Source organism: Tinamus guttatus, unplaced genomic scaffold (assembly GCF_059628265.1).
Source record: "Tinamus guttatus ecotype Peru unplaced genomic scaffold, ASM5962826v1 Tinamus_guttatus_pri_ptg000459l, whole genome shotgun sequence".
In the NCBI taxonomy this organism is placed as follows: Eukaryota; Metazoa; Chordata; class Aves; order Tinamiformes; family Tinamidae; genus Tinamus; species Tinamus guttatus.
The window spans coordinates 307,513-334,149 of NW_028288993.1; the positions used below are offsets into that span (position 1 = coordinate 307,513).

At 63.8% G+C, this 26,637-nt stretch overlaps 1 protein-coding gene across 1 annotated transcript; it reads right to left on the bottom strand.

Annotated features, from left to right (window-relative positions):
- Nucleotides 1–312: 312 nt before the first annotated feature.
- SCARF2 (scavenger receptor class F member 2) lies at nucleotides 313–25,480 on the bottom strand. Its single transcript, XM_088532252.1, is given in 14 exon segments — nucleotides 313–1,541; nucleotides 1,994–2,146; nucleotides 6,771–6,892; nucleotides 8,848–8,965; nucleotides 9,036–9,139; nucleotides 13,156–13,284; nucleotides 13,788–14,006; nucleotides 14,513–15,032; nucleotides 15,417–15,518; nucleotides 17,382–17,440; nucleotides 24,836–25,057; nucleotides 25,059–25,128; nucleotides 25,131–25,282; nucleotides 25,329–25,480. Coding segments are annotated over 14 exon segments (3,351 nt in total).
- Nucleotides 25,481–26,637: the final 1,157 nt, after the last annotated feature.

Sequence of the window (26,637 nt, forward strand, 5' to 3'; positions counted from 1 at the left end):
ACAAGCGCTGCGTAGGCGGGTGGATAATACTGCTACAAAGGGGGTTGGGGCCGCGCAGGGCCCCGGCGCTTCGGCCTGCTTCGCGCGGGGGGCCGAGCTGCCCCACAGCGCCCAGGGCAGCACCGGGCCCAGGGCAGGGCACAGAGAGAGGTGACGGGGGGGAAAAACAACAACAGACCGGAGGAATGGGGAGAGAGAGCGGGAAGAGAGGGCTGGAGGCTCCTCCTGCCCAGTTCAGGCCTCCATTTCTACTGGTGGCACCTGCAACGGTCCTTTGTGCTGTGGGCGCCGAGCTGGGCCGCCCGCTGCTCGCTACGGCACTGTCTGAGCAGGCGCTACGGCCGCCTTGGGCTGCTCCAGGGTGGCTTCTCGGCTTTTCTTCCGTGGAGGCTTTTTAATGGGCGTTTTCTTGGTGGGCGGCTCACTCGGGGCAGCTGCCTCGGGGCTGCCGCTCGGCTTCTCAGCCCGCCGGGGCTCCCCAGGTGCGGGCTCGGCCGCGGCGGGGATCAGTTTCTGCAGGTTGGCCGACGTGGGCAGCGCCGGCTTGGCACCCTTGTGGCCACCAGCGCCCGCTGCGCGCTTGGCTTTCTGCGGCGGCGTGGGCTTCTCGCGCGCGGGCTGCAGCGTGCCCAGCCCGTTGTGGCGGGCGCCGCCGTCGCCCTTGTGCAGGCTCTGAGTCTTTTCCTTGAGCTGGGCGGCCAGCAGAGTGGCCGCCTCGGAGCTCAGGTGCGGGTGGAGGCTCTCGGCGCGCGCCTTGCCGGCGCCGGGGCTGCGCGGCGCCTCGCGGCTCTCGCCCGTGCGCCGCTCCGCGTGGAGAGCACCCATCTTCTTGAAGGCGTTCTGCACGGCACCGTTGATGTTCTCCATGTGCTCTGTGCTGGCCCTGCCTCTCTGCCTGGACTTGGAGGGCGACTGCGGCTCCACAGGGAGGGAAGCCCTGCCCTCTGGAGAGGTGGGTTCCTTCGGAGGCTTCTGCGCCTTCTCCTTGCCCCGCGCGCCGCCCTTGTCGTCTGCTCTGCCGTGCGCGCCGGCCGACGTCTCGCTCGGGCTCCGCTTCCTCTTGGCCAGGCCCTGGCCGTGCTCGGCGCTGCTCGGCGAGGCGGCTGTGCGCTCCGGGGAGCAGCTGGGTGCCGGCAGCGAGTTGGACTGGTTGCAGTTGTATCTGCCATGGATCCAGGACACCTTGGGCTTCGTGGACGGGTCGGGGGGACGGGGCTTGGTTCTCTCAGGGGATGGCGGCTTTGCACTGCCCCCGGGGCTCCTGGGCTCGGCCGGGCTCTCGTCCTCCTCCTTGGAGTGCTTGGAGAGCCGGGCGATCCTGGCGTAGAGCGCGGCGCTGGCGGAGCCGGAGCCGCACGACGAGCGCTCGCTGTCCGACGACTTGAGCAGGGGCGTCTCGCTGCTGTCGGCCGGGAAGGCCCTCATGGAGCCTGTCTCCTTGAGGAACGTGTACTCGCCGGCCTCCTCGGTGCCGGCCGCGGGCGCCGCCTTCTCCCCCGGGCTGCAGGCCGTGCCCCTGTCCTTGCTGTCACCCACGCTCTCTGCAAAAGGGGAGCACCGAGGGGTTACGAGGGCACCCGCGGGGATTCGCCGCACTGCCCCCAGGGAGAGGGGAGGGCAAGGGCAGGACTGAACCCACGGAGCAGAGGGGAGAGGGGCAGACACCCAGGCTGTCTCTGCCTTCCAAGAGGCTCCTTTAGGCCTCTCTAACCTCCTGATCCACCTGCCCCGGAGCTTGTTCAGGGACCCCAGTGGACAAGAAACCCTAAAACAGCAAGTGGCTCTGAAACCCCAGTGGAAGCAACGGCAGAGCCTGGGGCTGGGGCTGGGGACAGGCTGGGTCCTGGTTCCCCTTCCTGAGCACTCAGACACGTCCCTGAGGAGCAGGGCTGGCTCGTGCCTTCTCCCTGCTCCTCCTGCACCCCTGCACAGAGCAGAAGATGCTGCAGGATCCACCGGACCACCTTGGCAGGAGCCGTGTCCCTCTGCTTACCCTCATGGGGGACGCAGTAGACAGGTCCCTCGTCCGTGGTGTCGAACGAGGAGAAGGAGCCGCGGGAGGACCAGGAGGGCGAGGGCTGCTCCACCACGGAGGGCGGCTCAATGAAGCTGCAGTTCATGGTGTTCTCCAGGTCGTGGTGAGCCACTGCCAGGGCAGAGAGCGGACGTCAGGCTGCACCCCGGCCCTGCCACCGCATCCCCGGATGGCAGCGGGACATGGCGCCGGCTGCCACCGCTGCCCCAGCGCCGCCACCACTGTCCCACCCCATGGGGCTGCGCAAGAGGCGCCCAGTGCAGTGCGGGAAGAGGTGCTCGGAGTGCCCGGCCGCCCGCGGCGCCTCAAGCCCCAGGGCTCACACGTGGCCCTGAGCGAGCGGAGGTGGCCGGGTCCCGCCGGGACGGCCACAGCCCAGCACGACCGCCCTGCATGGAGAGAGCCCTGTGGGGCTGCGGCCGTGCCGGGGGCACCGGGCTCCTCCCGGGACAACTGGAGCTGCCAGCTTGAACTGCAGCAGTTTCGATTGCAACTTTTTTTCCACCCCCATTTTTATTTTTATTTTCCTCTCACTTCCACAAAAAGAACTAAAGGAAGCAATGCTGGGGGTTAGGTCCTCCAGCGTCAGCTTTTACCAATTCTGCCACTTTTTGGTCCCTTCAGCTCCTGCAGACAAAGACGAGGAGGAGCCGCCGCTGCTGGCGCAGGGCCCGTTTCCTCTGCGCTTGGTGGCAGAAAAGAAAAAGCCATGGGAAAGCCACCAGAGACGAAAAAATGTGGTGTTTAAGATATTTCCCTCCCCAGTTTCAGGCATAAAAAGCCTGAAAATGACACTTGTCTGGTCCAGGGGGCAAGGATGGACTGGGATTTTTGTTTGTTCATTTTTAAGTATTTTCATCGAAGGAGTGACCCATTTGGGCCATGCCCAAATCCTGCCTCTACTGGTCCTGTGCAGGCCCGCAGCTGGTACCCGGCACGAGCCCGGCTGAGCGACGGGCCGGGAGGCAGCGGCCTCTTCCCAGGATATCAGCGCTCCCGCCAGGACAGAGCAGCCGCCACGCGGGACGTTGGGCTGCGGTTTACCCAGCACTTGGTTTCTAACCCTTCATAATAAATCGACTTTGAAGCGCTGCAAGTGGTCCAGGTGGGATCCCTTGTAGCCTTCCCTGTTGATTGGACGGTGAAACTGGACACGCGTAAGGAACCAGGAGGAGCGCCTGTGGCAGAGGGTTCACTGGGGCTGCAGGAGTGGTGCCCGGCCGGCCTGGGCAGTCAGGGCTCTCGGGGAAGACAAGATCGGATGTGGAGGGAGAAGCTGCCGTCCTCACGGCTCCCCTGGGCATGGCGGTGAGAGGAGCGGGGAGAAGGTGACCGAGTTAAAAGAGAATGAAACTGAGCCTGGGATGGTCTGAAACAAGGCAGCTTCCCGGGTGGTACTCGCTTGGCTCCAAGCGCCCTCCTCGCGGGACACCGCAGGGCGGAGGAGGCTGCGTGGGGACCGCGGGGGGCTGAAGGAGCAAGGGTGAAGTAAGGGAGGTAACGGACTGCAGAGCAGCAGCCCTGCAACCAAAGCGGCTCTGGTATTTGGAGAGCAAACAGCCCTCGGAGCGGGGGAAGCAGCAGCTTCCGCAAGACTTTTCTTGCAATAAAACCCCCGAAGAGAAAATCAAAAGCAGACTGCTGGAAGCAGCTGGAGAAAGAGGCTTCCCCAGCGAACGTCCCGGGACACGCGCCCGCGAGACATGTCCGGGAGCATGGCACGATTCAGAGGGGACCCGGCGTGGATGTGGCCTCCTCTCGGGAGCCCCCACGGTGGTCCCGTTGGAAAGGGGCCTGCGGGGGAGCGGGGCTGGCCGAGCACAGGCGGCCGCCGTGTGGAGCAGCGCCCCTGGGGACGGCGCTTCCTGCTCGGCCCCAACATCTGGCTGGGCTGGGGCCGGCGCAGTGGATAGATCCCGGGCGGACGGGGCGGGAGAAACGTGGCCGCTTCCTGTGGGCCCCTCGGCCGCAGCTGCCGAGCGCCGCCGGGCCCCTCTGTGGCAGCCCCGCGGCGTGGAGTGCGGGCGGGAGCGGGAGCTTGACTGGCACCGCGCAGCGCCTTAAGGTGCCAGGCAGCGTCTCAGGGTGCCACAAAGCGTCGCAGGGTGCCACGAAGCATCTCAGGGTGCCATGAAGCATCTCAGGGTGACATGAAGTGTCTCAGGGTGTCACACAGCATCTCAGGGTGCCATGCAGCATCTCAGAGTGACATGAAGCGTCTCAATGTGCCATCCACCATCTCAGGGTGCCATGCAGCATCTCTGCCACCAACTCAGCAGGCGGTCCCACTGCAAACCTCTGCAGCCTCACCCCAACGCCAGCATTGCCTTCCTCAGCTCATGTGCGAGGGCAGGTGACACTGGCTCCCAAAACACTTCGGACGCACCTCTGGGGACGCCAAGTCTCGAGGCCGGGATGCAGCACCGCGAGGCACAAGTAGGAGCGGCCCAGGGCTGGCCGAGTTGCGCCAGGGTCTGGAGAGCAGCAGGGGGGACCCCACTGGGCAAGCAGGTGGCCCTCGGGGACACTGTGTACCCAGAGGAGAGGCAGGGTCCTCCCGCGCTTTGACAGCAGCTCCTGCTGCTGCTTTTTCCCACAGGACATGGTGGCAGGGAGCTCTGGGCACTTCCTGACCTGCCCGTTCTGTGTGCGGCCAGGAGAGGCTGCTGGCCCTGGGCTCCTCCAAAACTTCCTCCTCCTCCTCCTGCCGGGAGCGATCTCCTCCGGCAGGACCATGAGATGGAGAAGTCACTGACCAAGACCTGGAGAGTTTTCGGTGCCCTTCCTTTCCCATCATTCCCATCCTGCTCATCCCTAGCAAATGCCAGTTCGCAACGGTCACGGATAACTGGAGGTGCTTGATCTCTGCAGCCCAGCGAGGAGGCGGCGCGGTGTGAGGCAGGAGCAGAGCACAGGGGAGCCCTCGCGAAGGCCCCGTGAGGGCGCAAGGAGACCTGCAGCACCCGTGGCCATGAGCAGAGCGGCTCCTCTTGGGAACAGGTGCAGGTGGGCGCATCGGCCGCAGCCGCGCAGAGGTGCCGCAGGTGCCCTGGGCTTTGAGGAGTTGCTGGGTTCCCTCTGGTCCCCTCTCCGGCTCTGGCTGCTGGGCTGGAGCAGCGGGCCCGGCCCTGCTCTTCCTGCTCGTGCCTCCTCCGAGCTGGGTCACCGCGATCACTGCACTCTGCAGTGAGGACAAATCCCTGCACGGGGATCCCAATCACCTCTCTAACCAGCTAGAACCCCTAAGTGGGTTTTAATGCAACTGAGAGCTCAGAATTTGTTCAAAAAACCCAGGCAAAGAGAGATCTGATCTGTTTATACTCCCAGGCTCGGTCAGTGCTAGCGGGGAGAGGCCCTGGCTACGCGGGCTGCTGCCAGCAGCTCCAACGGTGCAGAGTGGCCTGGGCGCTCCGGGGTGATGCTGGAGCTGTGCGGCAGGGCCTGCGCGCTGCATTTGCGGCATGAACGGGTGACAGTTTGGGGATAACAGTAGCAATATCTGGTGAGCCGACGAAGAGGATGAAGAGCATGGGCACTTGTTGGTAATTAGGTAATTGGTTGGTAATTAGAGCAATCAAGTCGGGCTCCATGCCTGAGTGCTCGGAGCCCCTGAGCAGGGGCACCCACCCACCACCTTCGTTGCCACCCCCGGCGCCGCTGCCACCGCAGGTCCCTGCAAGTTGCTGCTCGGCGTCCCCAGTGCTGCTCGTGGCGGGTGCAGGACAGGGACCTTCCTACTGCCCTCAAGGGCCGCCTCAGGGCCAAGGAGGACTGTGAGGGCTCTGCTCTGGGGCAACACTGGCTGCCCAACAGCCAGTCCCACATTGGGTTTCCGGGTGGAAACCAGGTCCCCCAGCCTCAAAGGGAGGCAGAAGCTGCAGGCACCATCCCAGCAGTCCCACTCATCCCAGCGATGCCCGGGCACTCTCCAGAGGGGACGGATCTGTGGATCTACCGCCCCAGCTCTGCAGCTCCATGCCTGCGCACCGGCCACTGCATGGGCTGGGCACCGGCCCCGTGTTTGCACAGGGCTGGGTGGTCGCCAGGCGCGGGGCCGCGCGGGCAGCACGCACGCAGGGCACCTCTGTGCTCCCCAGACATGGTGCTGTTATCCCTGTAGCGGGAATGCTGCTCCAGGCCCAGCGCCCCGGGGCAGGGCTCTGCCAGAGCACAGGCAGCTCCGGCGCGGAGCCCGGCTGCGGCGGCTCCCCCGCTCCCACATGGCTCGCAGGGACCCGCGCCACCTCCCTGCTGTGCCCACGGCTGCTCCGGCCCCTCTGCAGCCCAGACGGCCCCTCTTCCATGTCCCGCTGCTCTGAGCAGGAGTCACTCTGCACATGGGCAGTCCCAAGCAAGGTGACACAGGACTCACGGGTATGGGATGTTGCTGTGGGGCTGGACCCCCTGTCCCATGGCACCCGCCCGGGCCTGGCGCAAGCTTTGCCAGGGAAGTGACGTGCTTCCCAGGCCATGGGCTGGCCTGAGACGTAGTCCGGGATGGCTGCTCCGTGCAGGAGGTGCCAAGGGGAACAGCTGCCCTGTGGAAACTCCGCTTCGTGCTGCTGCCACCTGCATCCTACTGCTGTGATCCCACAGCACCGACGGGACCCGGTGTGACCGTCACCACCGCGCTCCAGGAAGCCTCATCGCCTCCCGGTATCCCCGCCGGCCACACCAAGCTCTGCACTGTGGTCCCACACCCAGCCCGGGGTCCCTCCGGACCTCAACTCCTTACCTACGACCTTGGGCAGCTTCTGGCGGCGCAGGGGGATGCGCGGGAGCTTCATGCTGATGCGGCTGAAGCGGCCGCACAAGCGGCGCGGCGGTTTCTTGGCTGCCGCCGGGTCCTGGCTGGCGCTGCAAGGCAAGAGAGTGGCCCCATCACAGACTGCTGCTGGAAGGGGCTTCCGAGGCTGTCACATCATTTATGGCATGAGACACCAGCCCTGGTGTCTGGGGCTCGGGGCTGCTGCAAATTTTGAGGTTGCCAAGAACCAGCGCGGGACTGAGAGTGGAGAAAGCAGGAGCTGCACTGGGGGCCTGGCGCCCTGCTCCTCCCAGGGCTGTTTCACACTCGAGCGTGGCCGTGGCGCCAGCCCGGGCTCTGCGTAAGCATCGTGCCAGGCAGGGAGCACCCGCGAGCCCGGGGCTGGACACGGGCAGGCGAAACGCCCGCGGGTCCCGCGCAGCCCCTGCATGCTCTGCTGGAGGAGCGCACACGCACGCGGCCTCTCCCTGTTTGCTCCCTGGTTTGGAAGCCTCCTGCGGTCGAGCTTCCAAGTGGTTCCTGCAGCCGCCAGCACGTGAGGCTTCATGCATTGGTGAAACCCAACCTGCAAACGCTGGCGTCTCCGCTGCACCGCGCAGGCCGGGCTCCTTGCGCCAGGGGTTTGCACGGCTTCCCAACGATCCCGAGCCGAGCGAGCGGCGCTGGTGGCTCTTTGGGACGGGATGTGTATGCAACCCACCTCCGGTCCATTCCTACCCTACAACGCTCAGCGCTAACCAAGAGACTGCAGCTTCCTGCAGAGCAGGATACGGCCCGGCACGGCCGTGGGCTCTGCTCTGATGTTGGCGGGCAGTGGGGCTGCTCCAGGAGCAGAGCATGCAGAAAAACACCCCAAACCACCCAAAAAGCAGGCGAGGGAGTCACAGACACCAGGCCATGTTGGGGCTACCGTGGATGCCTTGCGGCACTGCCCCGGCGCTCCACTGGCATTTCCCCTGTGTCCGGGATGGGATGGGAACACAGGGGCCCCGCACGGAGCCGGGGAGCCCAGGGTGCCCTGGACAAAGGCTCCAATCCGGAGCCGCTTCCCACAGAGCGCTCCTTGCAGCGCGCCTGCCTTTGTGGAGTGGCTGCTTTTATCTGCGGGATAACGACATGCAGACCGCAGGCTCCCCAAACCAGATGTCCCGGATTGGAATTTAATTGGCCCGGCTGCCAAATGGAGGCTTCCGGAAAATTCCCGGGCCGTGGCCGGCGGCACGCGGCGCAGCCGCAGTGCGCGCAGGGGATTTTGTTCCGCAGCTCTCGGAGCTCCCAGCCCCCTCACCGTGTCGCTTCCCCCCAAGCTTGTCCCTGCTGCCCACGCGGCCACCGGCATGGGCCTCGGTGGAGGTGCCAGCGCCGCAGGGCTGGCTGCACCTGTGTGGCTTGTCCCACGGTCACACAAGTCCAGCAAGTCCTCCCGAGCATCCTGCAGCCCGAGCAGCGTTTTTGGGATGCTGGGGGGGGCTCATGACACCCTGTGGACACGTGGGCTGTGCTGGTGGCCGTCTGGACAGGCCAGCCCCGAAGCAGCCCTGGGCCAGCAGCACCCTCTGCTCGGCCCAAACCCACAGCACGGATCGGGTTCCTTTCTGCTCCGTGCTGGAAGCGCTCCGCGCTCCGGGGGGTGCGGGGAGGGAGGGCGCCCGCCTGCCTTTCCCTGAGCTTAGCAAATACTTCTTGCCTGCGGGTTGAGCGGGAGCCCCGCGCTGCAGGGCAGCGCTCCCACACGGGCTGCCTGCAGTGCGCAGCAGAGCCGCCCCGCTCCTCCCCGCTTGGAGCCACCGGCCCCTTCCTGCTGCTCCAGCTTTGCTGTCCCCCTGTCCCCTGCTGCGAGCTGCACCCACCTTCAGCAGGTTAGCAGGAAAGCACCTTTTCCACCCAGCATGCGAAGCCCCATGGAGAGGTGGCTCCCCTGATGGCTGCGCCGATATCCCCAGCTCCCTCTGGCATCCGCAGGACCCATCTCTGCCCTGTTGCCTCGTGCGTGCCCCCGGGCAGGGCTGCAACCCCATGGGCGCCCCGGGATGGCGGCACTCACCCATGGCCTTCATCCTTCTTGCGACAGACGCAGCAGCAGCAGAGCAGCGAGAGCAGCAGGATGAGCAGCAGCGCCAGCAGTGCCCCAGCGCCGATCACCCCCATGCGCTGGTTGGCCTCTGCGAGACAGAGCGGGCGCGTGAGCGGCGCCGGGGCACCCGCGAGGCCGCCGCCGCCGCCAGCACTCACCCATGTGGCAGGCGCCCGTGAGCGGGTCACACGCGTCGTCGTGGCAGCTGCAGGTCTCGGCGCAGTTGGCCCCGAAGTGGCCCGGCGGGCACGTCAGGTTGCAGCTGCGGAGGGAAGGGCTGCGAGGTGACGGCAGCTGGGGTGGCCCTGCAGCCCCGGTGCCCCGCGGAAGGGCTTGTGCTGTGCGTCCCCCCGTGCCTTGGGATGCCCCTCTGCTCCCGTGTTGCAAGGCTGCGCTTTTACGTTCATGGCGGGGTGGTTACGGAAGGTCATCAGCCCATCGGTCACATTTAAGGAGCGGCAGCATTTGGTCCCCAGAGTCTCGGGCCTGGCTTCGAGCTCAGCTGCTCTGTGGGTGACATGGTGCCAGCGCCCCACGTCTCCCCGCGTTCGGAGCGGAGCCCTTCCCCTGCCGCTGGGAAGGCTCCCAGATTTTCCCTCCCAGAGGGCAAACAACATGACCAGCCCCTAGCAGAGATGGCTGAGGCATTTGCTTCGTAGGGCCAAGTCTCGCTGGAGCCGAGCTGCCACCAGGTCTCCTCACACAGAACGGCAGCTCCTGGGAGAGGGCGGCAGCTCCTCGGCCCGAGGGGCTTGCGGAGAAACAGAGTGGCCACCTGCGCACGGGAAACATGCTAAACACACGCAAAAGCGCTCGAGGCTCTCGCTCTCCGTCAGTGCCACCTTGGACACGGTGAGGCCTGCAGTACCGGCCTCCATCCTGGCCCGCCACCCACCCGGGTGGCTGTGCACAGGGGACAGCTCCGAGAGCACCCAGACTCCCCCTTCCTCGCACACTTTGCTCCACGGGGCTGGGGTGGAAGCTCTGGAAGGCGGCTGAGCCGCGGTGCCTGCTCGGGGGCAGACTCGTCACCTCGCAGCGAAGCCGCTCCTGCAAGCAGAGAGCAACCTGCAGCGCGCGGCCCACACAGGGCAGGGAGCGACCGCGCGCCCACGGCCTCCGGCATGTACGGAGGAAATGTTTTTGTTTTGTCTTTGACACTAACTGTCTGCAACGGCCGCAGAAGACGTAGCCACAGGCTTTAATTATAGGACTTGGGCCATAATTTGAAAGGAGCAGGTCAAACACGAAGCAAAACAAAGCTGGCCAGTGTCACGATGCACAGACTGCAGCGTTGGAGCTCAGCCATGGACAAAGAAACATGGGGACAGAGCGGCCTGGGACTCACGTCCTCCACCTGCCTCTGCCAGCTTGTCCCGAACACTGCCCTGGGAGCTCTCCTGGGCTTGGGAATCATGGCCAAAGGCTCCAGTGGAGGGAAAAGCCGAGCACACAGGGAGATGCGAGACCCCAGCGGGTGAAGCTTCATTCCTGGGTACCTCGGCAGGGAACTCGGATGGCTCCAAAGCTCTGCAGCAGCAACAGGCTCCACCACCAAGGCAGCGCTGCCAGATGCCGAACTCTTGCCAGCTGCTCCTGGGCGGCACCGACCCAAGGAGACACATCTGCTCCATCCGTGCGGGCCAGCCACCTCCAGCTGCCCTCGGGCCCCGCAGGCCGTGCAGCTGGGCTGGCCCTGACTAAAGGCATTTCATGCTGCGTCGGCTTTCAAAGCGCAGCCCCGTGCCCACACGCTGCCACGCGCCGGGCGCGGGCGGCAGCCTGTGCAGGCGCCCAGCTGCTCGGAGCAGCTGTGCTGGGACAGCAAACACGTGGCAGGACGGAGGGATGGGGGCAGCGACGCTCTCCAGGCAGCCCAGAGCACCCGTTGCTGCAGTTACCGAGCCTGAGCTCTCGCATCGGTTTGATCCCAAGGTCTGTCCCAGGCTAGCAGATTGTGGGGCTGAAAAGATGGGATTATTTGTTTTCCAAGCAGGCCCGCACATCTCCGCGGATGATGCTGAGGAGGTAAATCGCGTTGTGTACATCACAACGTGTCACCAGCCTTCCCCTCAGCATCTGGGTGACACACAGCCGAGAGGACGCCCCTACAGCCCTTTTGCCATCCTTTCCAAAGCCTTCCTATATTTGGCCAAATTACAAAAAAAAAAAAACCTCAGCAGTTTGCACATAGTCACGGAGACGTGCCTGACCACCAAAGAGAGCCCCCAAGTGTCCATGCCCAGTGGCATGTCCTGTTTTAGCACAACTTTCCCTGTGACTACAGCTTCGGGCTGCTGCCGGGGCAGGGCCCTGACCACCTCTTTCTCCCTGCCTTTCTTTTGCCCCTTCTCTCCCTGCTTGCACCTTGAGGACAGATCCAGCAAGGACAAGAGCAGTGCTGCACATGGGCATCCTACAACACGTGGTGCCACCGAGGGACCTTGAGCTCTCATGCTCCAGGGGTGGTTTTAAGAGCTTAATTTGAGTTCTGCAAAACCCAATCTCCTCCTCAAAACCTTCCCAATGTGCTGGGAATGTCCTCCTTTGCAACCAGAGCAGCACAGATGCTAAACAGGGGCTTTCTAGTTTGGTTTTGTTTCTGCAAAGCTACTTCCCAGCCAGGCAGCTTCCACTGTCATCTGTGCAAATCCTTCACCATGCATAGAAGGGCACAAATACTGCACAGATCCCCCCGAAAAGACAACAGGTGAGGGCTTAGCAACACTCCAGACCAGCACGCAAAGACCTCGGAGCTACGATGGGTATCTTCAAAACATGGGCACTTGCAGAGCTGCCAGCACCGTGGGGCATGTTCTGAGGGCTGGAGGTCACGAACAAGTTCTTTGCTCCATCATGGCTCTTGACAGCCAGTCCCAAGAAGGAAAAAGTGAGAAAAATTCCCAAATCCAAATTTTCCTCATTTCAGCTACCCCGGAGAACTGCTGGCACCGGCTGCCAGTCAGCCGGGCAGGCCCCAAGTCCTTCTGCAGGCGCCATCAGCCTCGCAGTTAATTGCTGGGAAAAGCGGAACAACACACGGTGGGACCCTGGGGAAACTCATGGCCGAGCCTGAGCTGCAGGGGAAACAGTTTCCTCACGTTTTCGAAAGACTTTTCTGTTCCACATTGGAAAAAAAAAAAAAAAAAAAAAAAAGGGAGAAGGAATGAGACTGTGTCCGGCCATCCCTGTGCGCGGAGGCCGCGGGAGGAAGGGGTGCAGAGCTCGCACGGGAGCTCTGTGCGAGCAAAGGGCCTTCGTTTCCTTTCTCTGGGGAGGGGGAAAGGGAAGGGGCGGCCGCAGGGCTCATCCCTGCGTGTGAAATGTCCAGGTTGGAGCTGCAGTTCGGAGCAGGAGCGACAAGCGGATGCCATAACTGTGAGGCTATTTGCTATTCTGGGATGTGGTTTTTCTTCTTGCTTTCCCTCGCTCTCCTTTTTGACTAGAAATTCCATCTTGAACTCAAAAACACTTTCTGGAGGCAGGCATTTGTTTTTGCCAAGCTCACATTTCCTAAAGCAAAGCCCCTTTCTCAAGAACTCCTCGCCGACTCTGGCCCATGCAGCTATTACTGGGAGACCAAGATTTGTACCACAGCTCGGCGGGATGTGACCGCGAACCCTGCGGGCACTGCTGGGGTCTCTGCAGGAGGACACCTGCTCTCCAAAGCTCTCCAAAGTCCTTTGCATGGCATAACATGCCACCCGCCACCACTGCCCACACGTTTTCCTCTGCCACAAGCAGGCAGCAGGATGGGATTCCCGATGCTCCCTGGGTTCACTTCCCTACCTGCAGATTCCTCAGCTTGGGGATGACGGCAGCACACCTCAGGGAGCAAACACCTCGCCCTGTGCTCCCCACATCCCGCAGGAGCTGCCTCCAAGGCAACGCAAGGAGCCTGTTTGCCTGGCCGTGTGCCAGGCTGCCTCTCCACGAGCCCTAAAGCGGGGGTGGATGCGGCACCACGTGCTGCAGCCCCCTTGCTTCCATAAACACCCCGTACCCGGGAGACTCCAATCAATGGATCTACTCAGCGGATCCGGGCTCTGAAACCTGCCCAAACAGCTCTTGAAAACAGTCGTTTCTGATGTGCAAGAGGAAGTCAAGAACAGCTCTGCGGCTGCACAGGAGGCGCTTCCAGTGCAGACCCCCAGCACGTTCCCCAGCTCAGCACCCATCCTGGCACCTCAGCGGGCCTGAAATGGCAGGGCCCATCCGCTCCTGGCAGCCTGGGATTGCCGGGACGGCCTGAAACGTGCGCGGGCGCCGCTCACTTACTAGGTGCCGTGGGAGCCCGCGCGGCAGAGGCATCGGCCCGTCTCGAAGTGGCACTCGCCGTTGACGCAGTCGCTGCACACGAAGGCGCAGTTCTCGCCGTACGTCCCGTTGCGACACTTGGTCTCGCACCTAAGGGGTCAGGCAGACAGAGGCAGCTGGAGCAGCGCGGAGCCTGCGGGCACCGGGCTCTCCCAGGCAAATGGGACAAGTGCCAGCGCTGCGGTGCTCCAGAGCAGGGCAGGGAGGCAGCAGCGGTGGTGGGTGAGGGTGAAGCCGGCTTCCCCGCAGCATCCCTGCTGCCCCACACTGCCCAGGGCAGGGAGACGCCAGGGCCACTCCGAATCCTGTTGTGAGCTCCTAAATTAATCCTTGCATCAAGGAGCAGCCCCGCCAGCCCCGGGGAAGGGTCTAAGCTGGCTTCCTACGGCCCCACGGCCGGGCCAGCAGGCGCAGGCCACCCCTGCCCTCCCCTCTGGATGTGGAGACACGAACCGCAGCCAAAACCTGTCCTTGCAATCCAGTCACAGACCAGCGGGGAGGCCCTGCCAAGACGCCAAATCCCAGTGGGAACCAGCGCTAGGAGGTGCCCATGGGCCCGGGGTCCCAGATGCAGCCCCAGCCCTCGGACTCACCGGTCTCCGATCCAGCCGGGGTTGCAGTGCGAGCACTTGCCATTGATGTGGTTGCAGGTGTGCCCGTCCTTGCAGGGCGGGCAGAGCTGCTCGCAGCCCTCGCCGTAGAAGCCGGGTGAGCAGGGCTGGTCGCACTTGGTGCCGTTCCAGCCGGCCTCGCACGTCAGGCAGCGCCCGTCCGCCACGGTGCAGGGCTGCAGGCTCTTGCACTGCCCACAGCTACGAGGGAGGGGGGACACGTGTTGGGCACCCCACGGCAGCTCTGACCGCAGCGGGGCCGGGGACAACATCTCAGTTATCACAGAAGGGCTGAGGTTGCAGGGACCTCTGGGGATCATCCAGTCCAACCCCCTGCTCCAGCAGGGACACCCAGAGCACGGGGCACAGGATGGCATCCAGGCGGGTTTGAAGATCTCCAGAGAAGGAGCCTCCACAGCCTCTCTGGGCAGCCTGTGCCAGGGCTCTGGCACCCTCACAGCAAAGAAGTTCTTCCTCACATGGAGAGGGAACTGCCTGTGTTTTAATTTGTACCCATCACTCCATATCTCCCACCCTTACCCCAACCAGCCCCATCTCCTGTGCTCAGCCCTCTACCATTGACATTCCCCGAAATCACGTGCCCCCTGGGCAAGCCCTGGATGCTCCCTCTGCCTTCCCGGAGACCCAGCACGCGGGACACCCCTGTCCTGCCCACTCTCCCCGCCCTGTTGTGCCTGGGCACTCACCGCCTGCGGCAGCCTTGCCCATAGAAGCCGGCGGGGCAGGGCTCACGGCAGTACTTGCCCCGGTAGCCCGGCTCACACGTGCAGGTCCCGTCCACCTGGTTGCACTTGCCCTTGTAGCACTGGCAGTAGCGGTCGCAGCGGGGCCCGAAGGTCCTCTCGCGGCACTGGCAGCGCCCCGTGAACTGCTCGCAGGGCGAGTTGTTGCAGGAGCACTGGTTGTTGCAGCCGCGGCCCCACCAGCCCGGCTGGCACAGGCAGTTGCCCGTCTGCTGGTCGCACTGCGAGTTGTGGCTGCAGTAGCAGGAGCTGGAGCACTGGGGGCCCCACCAGTTGGGCTCGCAGGTGCACTTGCCCGTGCGCTGGTCGCACTTGCCGTGCTTGCAGAGGCAGCCGTTCTCGCACTTGGGCCCCCAGCGGTTGGGGTTGCAGGTGCACTGGCCTGTCACGTCCTCGCACTGGCCGTTCGGGTGGCAGCTGCACATCTCCTTGCAGTCGGGACCCCAGAACTGGCGGGGACACTCTGCGGGACAGGCAACCCCGGCCGGGGCATGCAGCACCTCCCCACGTCCCCCCTTGTCCAGGCCACCAATCACGGAGCCCCCTGTCCCAAATGGGCCATGCTCCCCACCAGCCAGGGCACCATCCTCCCTCCTCACAGCCCCATTTAGAGGCCTGGGTCACAGGAGATGCCCCGAAGGGATGACGTCCCAGGCACCAACCCAGGAGCTGGTGAGGAGGACCGAGCAGGAGGATCGCGATGAGGACAAGCAGCGCCCCGGCCAGGCCACCAGACCCGGCCACATGGTGACAACAGCCGAGGCTTTGGGTGACCGGTGCCCACTGAGGCCGGGGCTGTGGGGTGTCCCCGGCCCGCAGAGCTGGCAAAGGGGCCCCTAGTACTCACTGGTGTCGCAGTTGGCGCCGAAGTAGCCGTGCCGGCAGCGGCACTCGCCGGGCCTCACGCACACCTCGTTCTCCTTGCAGGTGAAGTTGCCCTCGCACACGGCTGCACAGGGGGACAGACGGCGCCCGTGAGCGCGGGCAGTGCCCGGCGGCTCGCGCAGCCTGGCCCCACCAGGGCCACCGGACACGTGTCCTGGGCCAGCAGGCAGGGGGCCCTCACCAGAAAGGTGCCACCAGCTGCCTCACTCAGCTCTGGCCCTGCCACCAGCCCCTTGCACCCTGCTCAGCTGTCCCTGTCACCTACCACCCTGCTCGGCTCTGTGCCCGTCACGCTGCTCTGCTCTGTCCTTGCCATCATCCTCCTGCCACCTCACTCAGTCCCATCCCTACCACCCGCCTCCTGCCACCCTGCTCAGCTGTCCCTGTCACCTGCCAACCCACTCAGCTCTGTTCCCGTTACCCGGCTCCGCTCTGTCCTTGCCATCATCCTCCTGCCACCAGCTCCATCCCTACCACCAGCCTCCTGCCACCCTGCTCAGCTCTGTCCCTGTCACCTGCCACCCTGCTCAGCTCTGTTCCCGTCACCCCGCTCCGCTCTGTCCTTGCCATCATCCTCCTGCCACCCCGCTCCTCTCCATCCCTGCCACCAGCCTCTTGCCCCCCGTGCTGAGCTTCATCCCTGCCACCAGCCTCCTGCCACCTCCCTCAGCTCCATCCCGGCCTCTTGCCGCCCTGCTCAGCCCTGTCCCTGCCACCCGCTCCGTTCCGCTCCGTCCCTCAGGGCAGGGCGCAGCAGCCTCGCTCCCAAGGGGCCGGGCAGCTCCCGGCACGGCTGCGCAGAGCGGGACGCGCTGCCGGCCCCCGCGATCCCGCGGGACGAGGCTGACGGGCCCCAGGCCGCGGCAGAGCCGGCCGGACCACAGCGAGAGCAAGGGCAGCCGCCTCGGCCAGTCCGCCTTACCTGCGCGTTCTTAGACCTACGGTGGTGGGGACTATAGAAAACCCTAAAATAGACAGATTAAACAGGTTAGGAGCAGTGAGTCTAAGGGTTAGAGCAGGGTTGGGGGTGAGGGGGCAGCCTGAGGTCCCTTCCTGACGCCCTGTCCCCCCGGCCGCTCCTGGGAGCTCTGTCCCCGCTGCTCCCGAGGGCGCCGTGGACGGGGCTGGCTGCGCGGCGCAGGCGCATGCAGCGAGCGGTTACGGGGCCCATGCGCGTGGGTTAGTTTGTTAGGCAGCCCGTGGCCCCGGGCCGCAGCGGGACGCAGACGCGGTGCGGCCAGCCCCAGGCGCGAGGGACCTGGTGGCACCTGCATACGGCCTCCGCGCTGTCCCGAGGAGGCTCCGTGGCGCCGGGCGGCTGCTCCGTGGCACCAGCACCAGCTCCACGGCCGCCGCTCCTCCGCCGGCCCCCGGCTCCCTCCAGGCCGGACTCTCCTCGATGAACAACAGCCTCATGTGACCATTCCCAGTGCCCGAGGCTGGGGCTCGACTCCGAGTGTGGGAATAACACCCATGGGAGCCTTGTTGGTCCTGTCCCCAAGACCGCCCTCTCCTTCGCCTTTACATCCCCGAGCTTTTCTGGGCCCTGGAGGACACCTTGTCAGCCCCTGGGTTGACAGCAGGGTCCCCAAGAGCTCATCGGCCTCCTGCAGACCCAGGGAGCTGTCAGAGCAGCCAAGGGAGGAAGGCAGGGACCTGGCTCTGCAACAGGGGACCCCAGGACACAGGGGACCCCAGCGCTCGCTGCCCCCTGTCCACATGCTGTGCACACACCGATCTTGCTCCACGCACTAGGAGAAAGGCAGGAAAGTCTCTAGGCTCTTGGAGCATCGGAGTCCCGCTGCGCACAGACGTCCCTCGGAAAAGGCTTTTGGCCACCGAAGAGCAGCCTTTGGCAAGGTGAAGAGGGCTCTGCAACGGGTGCCCAGAAGAGCAAGGTCTACCACAGCAAAAGGCCAACACTTACCTATTAAGCACTCGTTTCCTTGTTGCCTCCATCCCGGGCAGCACACGAGCACCGAGAGGCTGCACGAAAGAGAACGCGCATGGTGACAACCCCCGCAAAGCCCCGGTCCATCCCGAGCGGCCACCGCCGCGGTGGGACCAGCGCGTCCCGGCTCCTCTGGAGCACCTGCTGCAGAGCAGGGCCCCGGCCCCGCTGTCACGGCCCGGGATACAGTAGGCGCTGGGGACACCTTGCCCATTCCCCAACACATAGATGCTCCTGCTCCTCTTCTGTTCTCTTCTCCCACCCAAACCAGGCAGCGAGGCCGACAGTGGGAAAAGGAGCAGCTTCCGTGCGGCTCCTTCTTCCTCATCCTTCAACCAGGGAGAATTTGCTCCTGCTCAGCTTGTTTTGGGCACTTTGGGGTAAAAATAGTAGTAGGTTCCCCTCACGGGACGCTTCTTCCCAGGGCTCCCAGCCCGAGAGTCCCGCTGCCCTCGGTGCCAGCTGCGAGTCCACGGTGGCCCCACGGAGCTGCACGTCAGGCAGGGAAACACACAGCTCAGGGACGACCTGTTCCCCTCCAGCTGGTGCAAGGACACCTGGTCACCCTCTGTCACCCACCAAGGGATGGCCTGGTTAAAGGGGAGCACTTCTTGCCCCTGGGGCACTCATTGCCTTAAGACGTAGAAGCACAAACGTCATCCAAAGCCAGGACGAGCCCACGTGGCTCTGGGTCCACACGGATGGGACCAAGCAGTGCTGGAAGGTCCCACATCCCGTCTGCATGGCCCATGCAAGGGGCCCTGGAGACCTCCTTGCTGAGCTCTGAGCACCGTTGTGTGCACCTCATGGCCTGGACGAGGCAAAACGAGAGCCGTTCACCAGCTCGCAGAGCGTCACCATCTGCTTCTCCCAAGGAAACCGAGTGCCCCACGCTCACAAAATGGCTCAGATCATGTTACTGCCAGCCAGGGTTTAAGGCAAGGATAAACGGAGCTCGTTCCTTGACTGAGGCGTCAGAAAATAATATTTAGAAATGAAGTTTCCTAGGAAGAGCCCAGACAAAGCTTTAATGCAGGGGCTGAACATGGCTCGTTGCTTGGCAGCCTCCTGCTCTGCTCCCATCCCAGGGCTGCATCACCCCAGAGCCCTCCTGGGCTCCGGCATCTCTCAGCACCCACGCGGAACTGCCCAGCACAACTAGCTCCGGCCTCTCCGGCTCACAGGGAGCACCCAGCCACCAGGACAGGGCAGGAGACCGGCGGTGACATGGCCAAGGGACACGTGCTCCGTCCATCCTGCATGCACGTTTCTACCACTTTCCCTGCCCAGGGCATCCTTGCTGTCCCGATGGCTCTTCCTGTTTACTGCTGTTTTACAACAGCTGTGAGTTTTGGAGCAATGTAAGGCTGGCAGCACTTGCAGCCCTCACAAGCTTTGAGACCCGCAGCTCTCCTTGCTGGGACCGCACGGAGAACCCACCGACCGCCCAAGGGCGCCTTTTCCAAGTGACCCAAGGGACATTTTCCAAGTTCCTCTTCCTCCGCTTGTTCCTCCACCCAGTGGCACGCGGCTGCCCAGCCAGCACAAGCAGAAGGCAGCTCCTTTCCTCCCAAACCTGAGGGTTTCTTGCACTCTCCAAAGCGCTTCCAGGGGCAAATACTAGGAGCAACGCTGGACTTTCCCTGCCCCGCACCCGGAGACCCTTGGACAAGAGGCTCGTGCCAAAACCAAGTCCCTGCTGGAGTCACTTGGAAAACAGAGGGCTCTTCAGAGCAGGGCTAGGATTTTCTCTGGATACTTTGGCTTTTGCTAACAAGCCCCAGCTGCTGCCAGCTCCAGAGCAGTGTAGGACACTCAGCAAGAGAGGCAGGACATCTTGGCTCCAAATATAACAGAGTAGAGGCCAGCGACTCCCCAGGGAAGAGGAGGACACAACAGGGCCTCTCCTGCGCTCCGGATCCCGCCTGCTCCCCCAGCATCGCTGCAGCACCGGGAAGCACCGCGATTTTGTCGTCATGTCTCTTCTAACGCCGCTCGCCCAGAGCCACAGACAGGCTCAGGAGGCCCCTCCACACGCTCTGCTGCCCACAACAGGGTCCCCGAGACCTCCAGCCAATTCTGCCACACCGGTCTCCATCCCGTCTCCCTGGCCCCCCTGCTCTCACTACCCCATCCACGAGGCAGGAAGCTCCAAGGGGAGCTCCGTGGCCACCGCCGGGACGGGAGCCCTCGTGGAGGCTCCTGAGCCCTGTGCAAGGGCGCTGCAGCCGAGGGAAGCCGCCGCGCGGGCTGGCTCGGCCGCCAGCGGCACCGCTTGGAATGCACTTTTTCCTCTCTCTCTGTAAACGTAACAAACGCTAAGGAGGAGGAGGAGACAGCGGGAAAATATTCGGCCGAAACCAAGCGCAGTCACAGGATCATGTGCAGCTGCCAGGGCGGCTCGGGCCGGGCCGGGGGCTGCCCCCGAAACACCGCCTTTCCTAAGGGATGGGGAGAAACTGGGAGGCAGGCAGGAAAGAACCACAAAAATGATTCAGGGCCTTGGAAAAAATGCCTTGCGGGCCGAGACCAAAATAGCTCCATCTATTTAGTCAATCGAAAAGCAGATTAGGAGGCGACGCGGCAGCAGCGCACGAGCAGCTCCGCGCAGGCGCCCGGGGGGCGCGCGGGGTCTCACCGGCAGGGCCGGCGCCGCCAGACCCCAAGCCCCAGAGCTGAGCCAGGAGAGCTGGTGGCCAGGGGGATGATCCATTAAAACCAACCCCCTGGGACGGGCGGGCCGAGGCTCCGCAGAAACACGGGCGCGATTCCTCTCCGCAAGACACCCTGGTCCCGCAGGAGCCACGGGACTCCGTCCCGGGGAAGGGGATGAAGTCTGAGGACGGGAGAGGGTTTTTTGGACTAAAACTTCCTGCCTGGCAGGTCTCTCCAGGCACGGCCGCATGCTCTAGGGCGCAGGAAATCCTGGATCTCCTCTGCTGCAGTGCTCTGATGCTGCGGGGAGATCCAGCTCCTAGAGCCCCGTCGAGGAGCTGGGATGGGACCTCTGGCTCTTTGTCTCTCGGGTGAAAGCACCTGTTGTTTCACCTGGGATTATTCTCCTTCCTCCAGGCACACCAAGCAGCACAGCCCGGATGGAGAAAGGACCATCGCGGAGGCACCAAACGTCCTGGACGTCTCCGGTCCCAAGCACCCACCAGGTCCGTCACCACAGCCCTCCAACACGGCATGAAAACAAGGCACTGGGAAGCAAAACTGGGCCCTGAGAACAAACCTGAGCGCACACGTGAGAGCCCAGCGCCTTGGAGATGCCAAGGGCATCATCTCGGTGCCCCTTATCCATCCCAGTGCAAGCAATCTCCTCCTCCTCTGAAAAAGGGGGGAAATTCAGGCTGTGTCACCGGTTTCTGGAGGCTGGAGGAGAGGGAATTAAAGCTCCTTTGAGCCTTGCAGGCCCACGGGCTGCTGAAGCCACTGCAGCCAAGGCCATCGTGCCCCTTTGGGCCCGTGCAGCACGATGCCCCAAAGATAAGAAAAGCAAAGACAGAAAGGCAAAGCAAAGCAGGTGCTGAGGCCAGGCAGGACGGCCCTGCGGGCCCAGCCTCAGCCTCAGCCCACACACAGCGCCTCTCCCAGGAGCAGGATTAGGGCCTATCTCTTCCGAGATACCTAATCTCCCTGAAACGGTGCCAGGCGATGGTGTCCAACACCTCCTCGGCCAGCCCTCCTCTCATTTATCTGCTGCTCTGACAGCCAATAAACCCGCGGGCGCTTCAAAGCTCAGCTTATCTCCCCACAGCGCCCAGCGCCGGAGCCGCTGGCCAGGTAGATGCGGCCTCGGGGAGCTCCGTGCACAGGGAAGTGCCCCTTGTTGCTCCGCTCCGAGGGACCTCGCGCAGGCAGGACCACGCTTGGCCCCCGCATCCTCTGCCAGGACCTTCCCACCCAACCGAGCCAGCTCCGGACAGCATCGGAGCCATCCAGGAGCGGTGCTGCCTGCAGGAATGGGGGAATCCTGGAGCCCACAGGGGCTGGACAGTGTGGGTCCAGGTCCCTCTCATGTCCTGGGGCTCAGCTTGTGCATCCCGCGACTCCTCCGCACCGCACGGCGAAGAGACAAGCAAGGGGACAACTGGGGGATCCCCTGAAAGCCGCTCTCCGAGACCACACGAACGCAGCCACATCCTGTAGGAACAAGGCCTCCAGGCTTCCTTTGATTGCTCTTCAACGTGCAAGGAAAAAAAAGAGGAGAAAAAAAAAAGAAAAATGTCCCTGGGATGTGAGCAGGTCTGGGAAATTTTAAGGATGCAGAAGAAAAGGGGCATGGACGTGGCAGAGCTGTGACCTGCAGGGACAGACATCAACCTCAGCCGTTGCTTCTGACTCAGGGCTGTATCCCGCTTGCGATAACCAATCAGCACCAGCAGCACTTAGGAGCTGGAGAAATTTGCAGGTTTTTCCACAGTTTATTCTAGTAGAGGCATGTTTTTTTTTTTCCCTTGCAGAATCAAAATAATCTTTGTTTTCGTGCCAGTTCCTGGAAGCAGTTCTCCATCACCTACTGCTCCAGATCAGTTTCCCCACACAGGAGCGTCTGTTCCCCGTGTGGACCAGCACAATCCTCCATGGTTAAAGGGCTGCGAGCCGCACACCTGGAAGGTTTTCCCTGGCTCTCCCATGGCTCAGACCGGATCCAATGCCAGCAGATCCGAGCTCAAAGCTCTGCTCACCCAGCTCACCGGAGGGAGATGCGGAGGAGCCCTGGGGATGCACGGCACATCCCCCAAGCCCAGTGCAACACTGGCCTCTTCCCTGGCCACCATGCAGCCATCCCCCTTCCCAGCTTCCTGGTAGCACAGAGCCCTTTCCAGACTGGAGCAGGATGTTATCCTGACTCCGAGCCCCTTTTCTCTCTGTCACCCACCTTGTGGGTCATGTGTGCCATCCCTGTCTCTGCTGGGTCATTAGAAGAATGCTGCACATCGTCGACACACGGAGCTCTCAGGACCACAGCTTCCTCCCAATGGAAACAGGGATTCCAGTCCTTTGAGGAGGGCTGGAAACAGGGACCTATTCCCATCCCAACTTAGCAATAATTCCTCAGCCTGAATCCCATTCGAAACCACTAGCATAGTGATCCAGCCAAAGGCGGCTTCCTTGGAGCAGTGCAGAGCTGCATCCTCAATAGAAAACCAGAAAAAATGGAAAAAGAAAAAACAAAGATCTGCATGGCCAAGGGCAGACGGATGCAGGAGCAAGTTTGCAGACCCCAAAGCAAAGTGTGGAGATCTCCAAACCAAGTGTGTTTTCAGCCTTGCAGGGAAGGAGCAGGACGGTGGTGGGAGCTGCCGCCGGCAGCGGCGCCCAGCGCTCCTGCAACCATCCGGCGAAACATGTGGCCAAGAGTAAAACCAGCAGCTCTAATGAGCTCCAATGTTTAGGAAAGCTGCAGAACGGGGGGAGGGGGGACGGGAAAAGCGAGGCCTGGCGGGTGGCTCGCACGTGTGAGAGGGGGTGCCCAAACCTCCGCTCTGACGGAGACCCAACCCCACTGTGCCCAGAGCCCGGCTGCAGCGGGACCTTCCCGCACCTTCCCTGGCTCGTGGTCACTCTCCAAGTCCAGCTTGGCCATGTGTCCTCGACAGCCACAGCGCCATGGGCAGCAGAGGGGACAAGATGGGCTGGTGCTGCGCAGAGGCTGGCTACCAGCATCACGGGGGTGGGAAAGAGAGGGAAGCAGCAGCATTTTCAGAAGGGTGGGGGTGAAGAAACGATGCAACCGTCTTCTCTTCTTCCTGGGTGCTGTCCCCAGCCATCTCACGTGGCTTCAGGGACTACTGCAGCCATGAGAGGAGGGACAAAGCTTGCCCAGATGCCTGTCTGCTAGCCCGGGCCTGCTCGCCAGCAGGCGCCTCTTGCACCCACAAGACCTGCAGCCCAGTTCTGGCTCAAAGCACTGGGCGCAGCGAGCCCAGGGCCTCGAAGCGCTGGGCGAGCGTGTGGGTTCCTGCAGAACAGAGAGGTGTCCTGCACCCTGGCAAAGGGCAGGGACAGCGAGCACAGCTTGCTTTTGCTTCCATCAGCTTCGAAAATCTTTTACGCCTATCTCTCCCAGCATCAGTAGGAGCTCCGCATCTTCTCCCAGTCCGTGAGCAGCTTTCCTGCTGTTCCCTGTGCCCTGAACAATCTCAGGACCCTGGGAACAACGGGTCGACTGCTCACAGACCGAAACTTCCTACATCTCCCCCGGGAAGGGCAAGGCAGCCGGGCCAGGAACCAGCCCTGGGGGTCACCGAGCAAAGAACTGGTGCATCCTCCCCGGGTGCATCCTCCTCCAGCGCATCTGGCCCCATCCAGCACGGGCAGGAGGCCGGGAGCACACGGCTGGCTGGAAGCGCGGCCGCTCTGGCTCGGGAAATGCCTCCTTCGGAAATTCAGCCTGTAATTTGAGGAGGGGGCACCAGCGCCCTGCGGCCCGGCTGAATGGAGCCATTATGTGGGCCCCTCTCGCTTGCAGCACATGTTTTCCTTGCGGGCTAACCTCATGGGCACAACGGAAAGGTGCATTTTACAGCCTGGGCCTCCCCGCCGCTCCACATAAGCAACAGTCCGAGGAAGCTGCCCTTGCAGCTGAGCTGGAGCAGCTCTGGGTGCTCCCTGCTCTGCAGCAGCCAGGGGAGCATGGCCAGCTCAGAGCCCCGGGGCTGTGGAGGAGCGGGGCTTGCCTGGAGGTGATGCTCTGCACAGCGACCGGCAGCGTCAGCGGCGCGAGGGAGCAGAGCGAGTGGCGACGAGGCTGGGCTGCCCCCCAGAGCCCTTCTCCTGGCCAGGATAACAGAATGGGACCCCCGGCTGCACGAGTGCCCTGAGAGAGCCAGGCTGTGTCCACACTCCCTCCTTGATACCAAATCCAAGTGGCCCAGAGCTGCCGGTCATCCTGGGCAGCCTGGGGCACCTCCGCCAGGATGCCCAGAGCATCCCGGCCCCTGCCAGCTCCACCAGGATGCCCAGAGCATCCCGACCCAGGCTCCCAGGTTTTCCCTGCAGCAGGAGCGCTCCAGAGGGAGCAGGACTGGCTCCTCACAGCATGATCAGCCCCGTACTGGTTCCCCACGACAGGATGGGGCTCTGAGGTCCCCAAGCAGATGCCCTGCACCATGACCGGCTCCCCCCGCCACCCAGGACCTATGTCCTGCAGCAGAACTAGACAGAGGGGGAACCGGAGGACAACGGGACGCCCCGGCGGGCAGGACGGGCTCCCCGCAGCACCACCCAGGAGGAGCAGGACCAGCTCCCCGCGCCGGGACCCGCTCGCCCCTCGCGCCTTCCCCAGCGCGGGGCCCGTCGCCCGCAGCTCCCCCCGCTCAGCCCGGACCTTCTCCGGGAAGGCGCCCAGCGCCCGGGGCGGGACAGCCGCGCTGCCCCCGACGGGCTCCCCCAGCGCCGGGCCGCCCCCGCGCCGCTCCTACCCGGCGGCTCTGCAGACGTTCCTGCCGCGGGGGCTCAGCTCCTGCGCCGCCCCGCAGCCCAGCAGCAGCAGCAGCAGCAGCGCGAATCCCGCTCCGCTTCCCGCTCCGCTTCCCGCAGCGGCTCCGCCGGGGCCGCGGCGCCGCGCGCGCGGCGCGGGCGCCTCCATGTCGGCGGGGCCGCGGGGCCCGGCGCGGCCCGGCGCGGCCCTGGCTGCCGCGCGGCGGGCGGAAGCGCCAGTGCGAGCTCCGCGCCGCCGCCTCCCCCGCGCCCCTCTCGGCGGCGGCGGGAGGGGCCCGCGGCCCGCCAGGAAATTCCGCATTGGTTCCCCTGACGGCGGGACGGGCTCCGGGCCCCCCGGCGGCCCCGCGGCGGCCGCTGCCCGCGGGCCGGGGGCTCCGCGGCGGCCGGGGGCCCCGACGGGGCGGACGGGCCTCGACGGGGCGGCGCTGCGGGGCCCCCGGCGCCCGGCAGAGCCCTGCAGTCCTGCGGCACCCGGGCGCGGGCAGCGTCCGTGTCTGGCAGCTGCTGCTCCCCGGCTGCCTCGGGTGACCGTCGGAAGCAGCCGTGGGAGCCACGGGCACGCTCTGCGCCCCGTGAAAGGGATGGCAGAAGCCCAGGGCAGCCCCTTGGAGGCCCGCGGTCATGACGCAGCTGCTGGGGGGACACGTTGGACACCCGGAATGGTCCCACGCTGTATTTGGTCACTATGGAGCAGATCAGCAGCACTGGCGTCCGCAGCCTGGTGGCACGTAGGGCAGGCGGTGGGGCTACCTCTGCATGCAAGGCTGGAGGCTCCTTGGGGCCCTTGGCTATTGAGGGCTCCCAAGGAGATGGAAGCATCGGGAAGGCAGGAGCTCCGCAGGAAACCCAAGGCCTCTATAGAGCCAAATGTCCCCCCAAGGTGGAAGGTGCCTGTGCACTGCTTTGGTGTGGGGGCAGCTCAGCAAGGAGATGGAGAACTGGCGTCCTGAAGACAAGCAAGTGGGACTGGCCTGGCTGTCACTGCAAAAGGGCCTCCGAGCAAGATAACCCCGAGTGCCCATGAGACTCCCTGAGGTCTGGCTATCCGATTGGCTCACACAGCTCCTGGCTTGAGCTGCCACCCCCTCTGCAGATGGGCAAGGGGGAGAGCGTGTCCTATTGCCCAGGGTACAGGATCACACTGAGCCCTGTGTGCTATGGGCCCTCAGTGCCATCCTCCCCTATCTCTCCAGAGCCAACACTGCTACCGGGCGGGCCAAGAAGCCCTAGACCGTCACCCCGTACCAGCTGCCTTCTCAACTTTGATGGTCGCTGCAGAGGAGACAGAGGAGAAAGCCAAGCTTGTCTGAGCTTCAGGGACCTCTGTGAGCTGTACGTATGTTTAAAGCATGATGGAGAACACCCTCAGCCTCTGCCAGGTGTAGCAGTGTAGCAAACACAAAGCTACAATAACCCTTGCTACTCCTCATGCTTTGTAGACTGTGGAGCATCGTCATCTGCAGGCTCAGCTTTCCCAGAGAGTCAAGTGAACCCCCTTCCATTCGAATGACTGTGTCACTCTTCCAAGAGCTTCATCTAAGGGACTGTGTGGTGGCATATGGACAGCGAGCGTGCGTCTCATACAGGGCTGTGTCTGAGGGCCACGGTCACCTCTGCAGGTTTGCTGTAGAGGGAATGGAGTCTCCATCACTCTGAGTAGGGATTAGGAACTCTCAGGAGTGGGTGAGACAGTCCTGGGTGGTCCCAAGGACCTTCCTGTTCTGGGATTCCTTCACTGAGCAAATGAGAAGGTTGGAGAACTCTCATCACCAACAGGGAC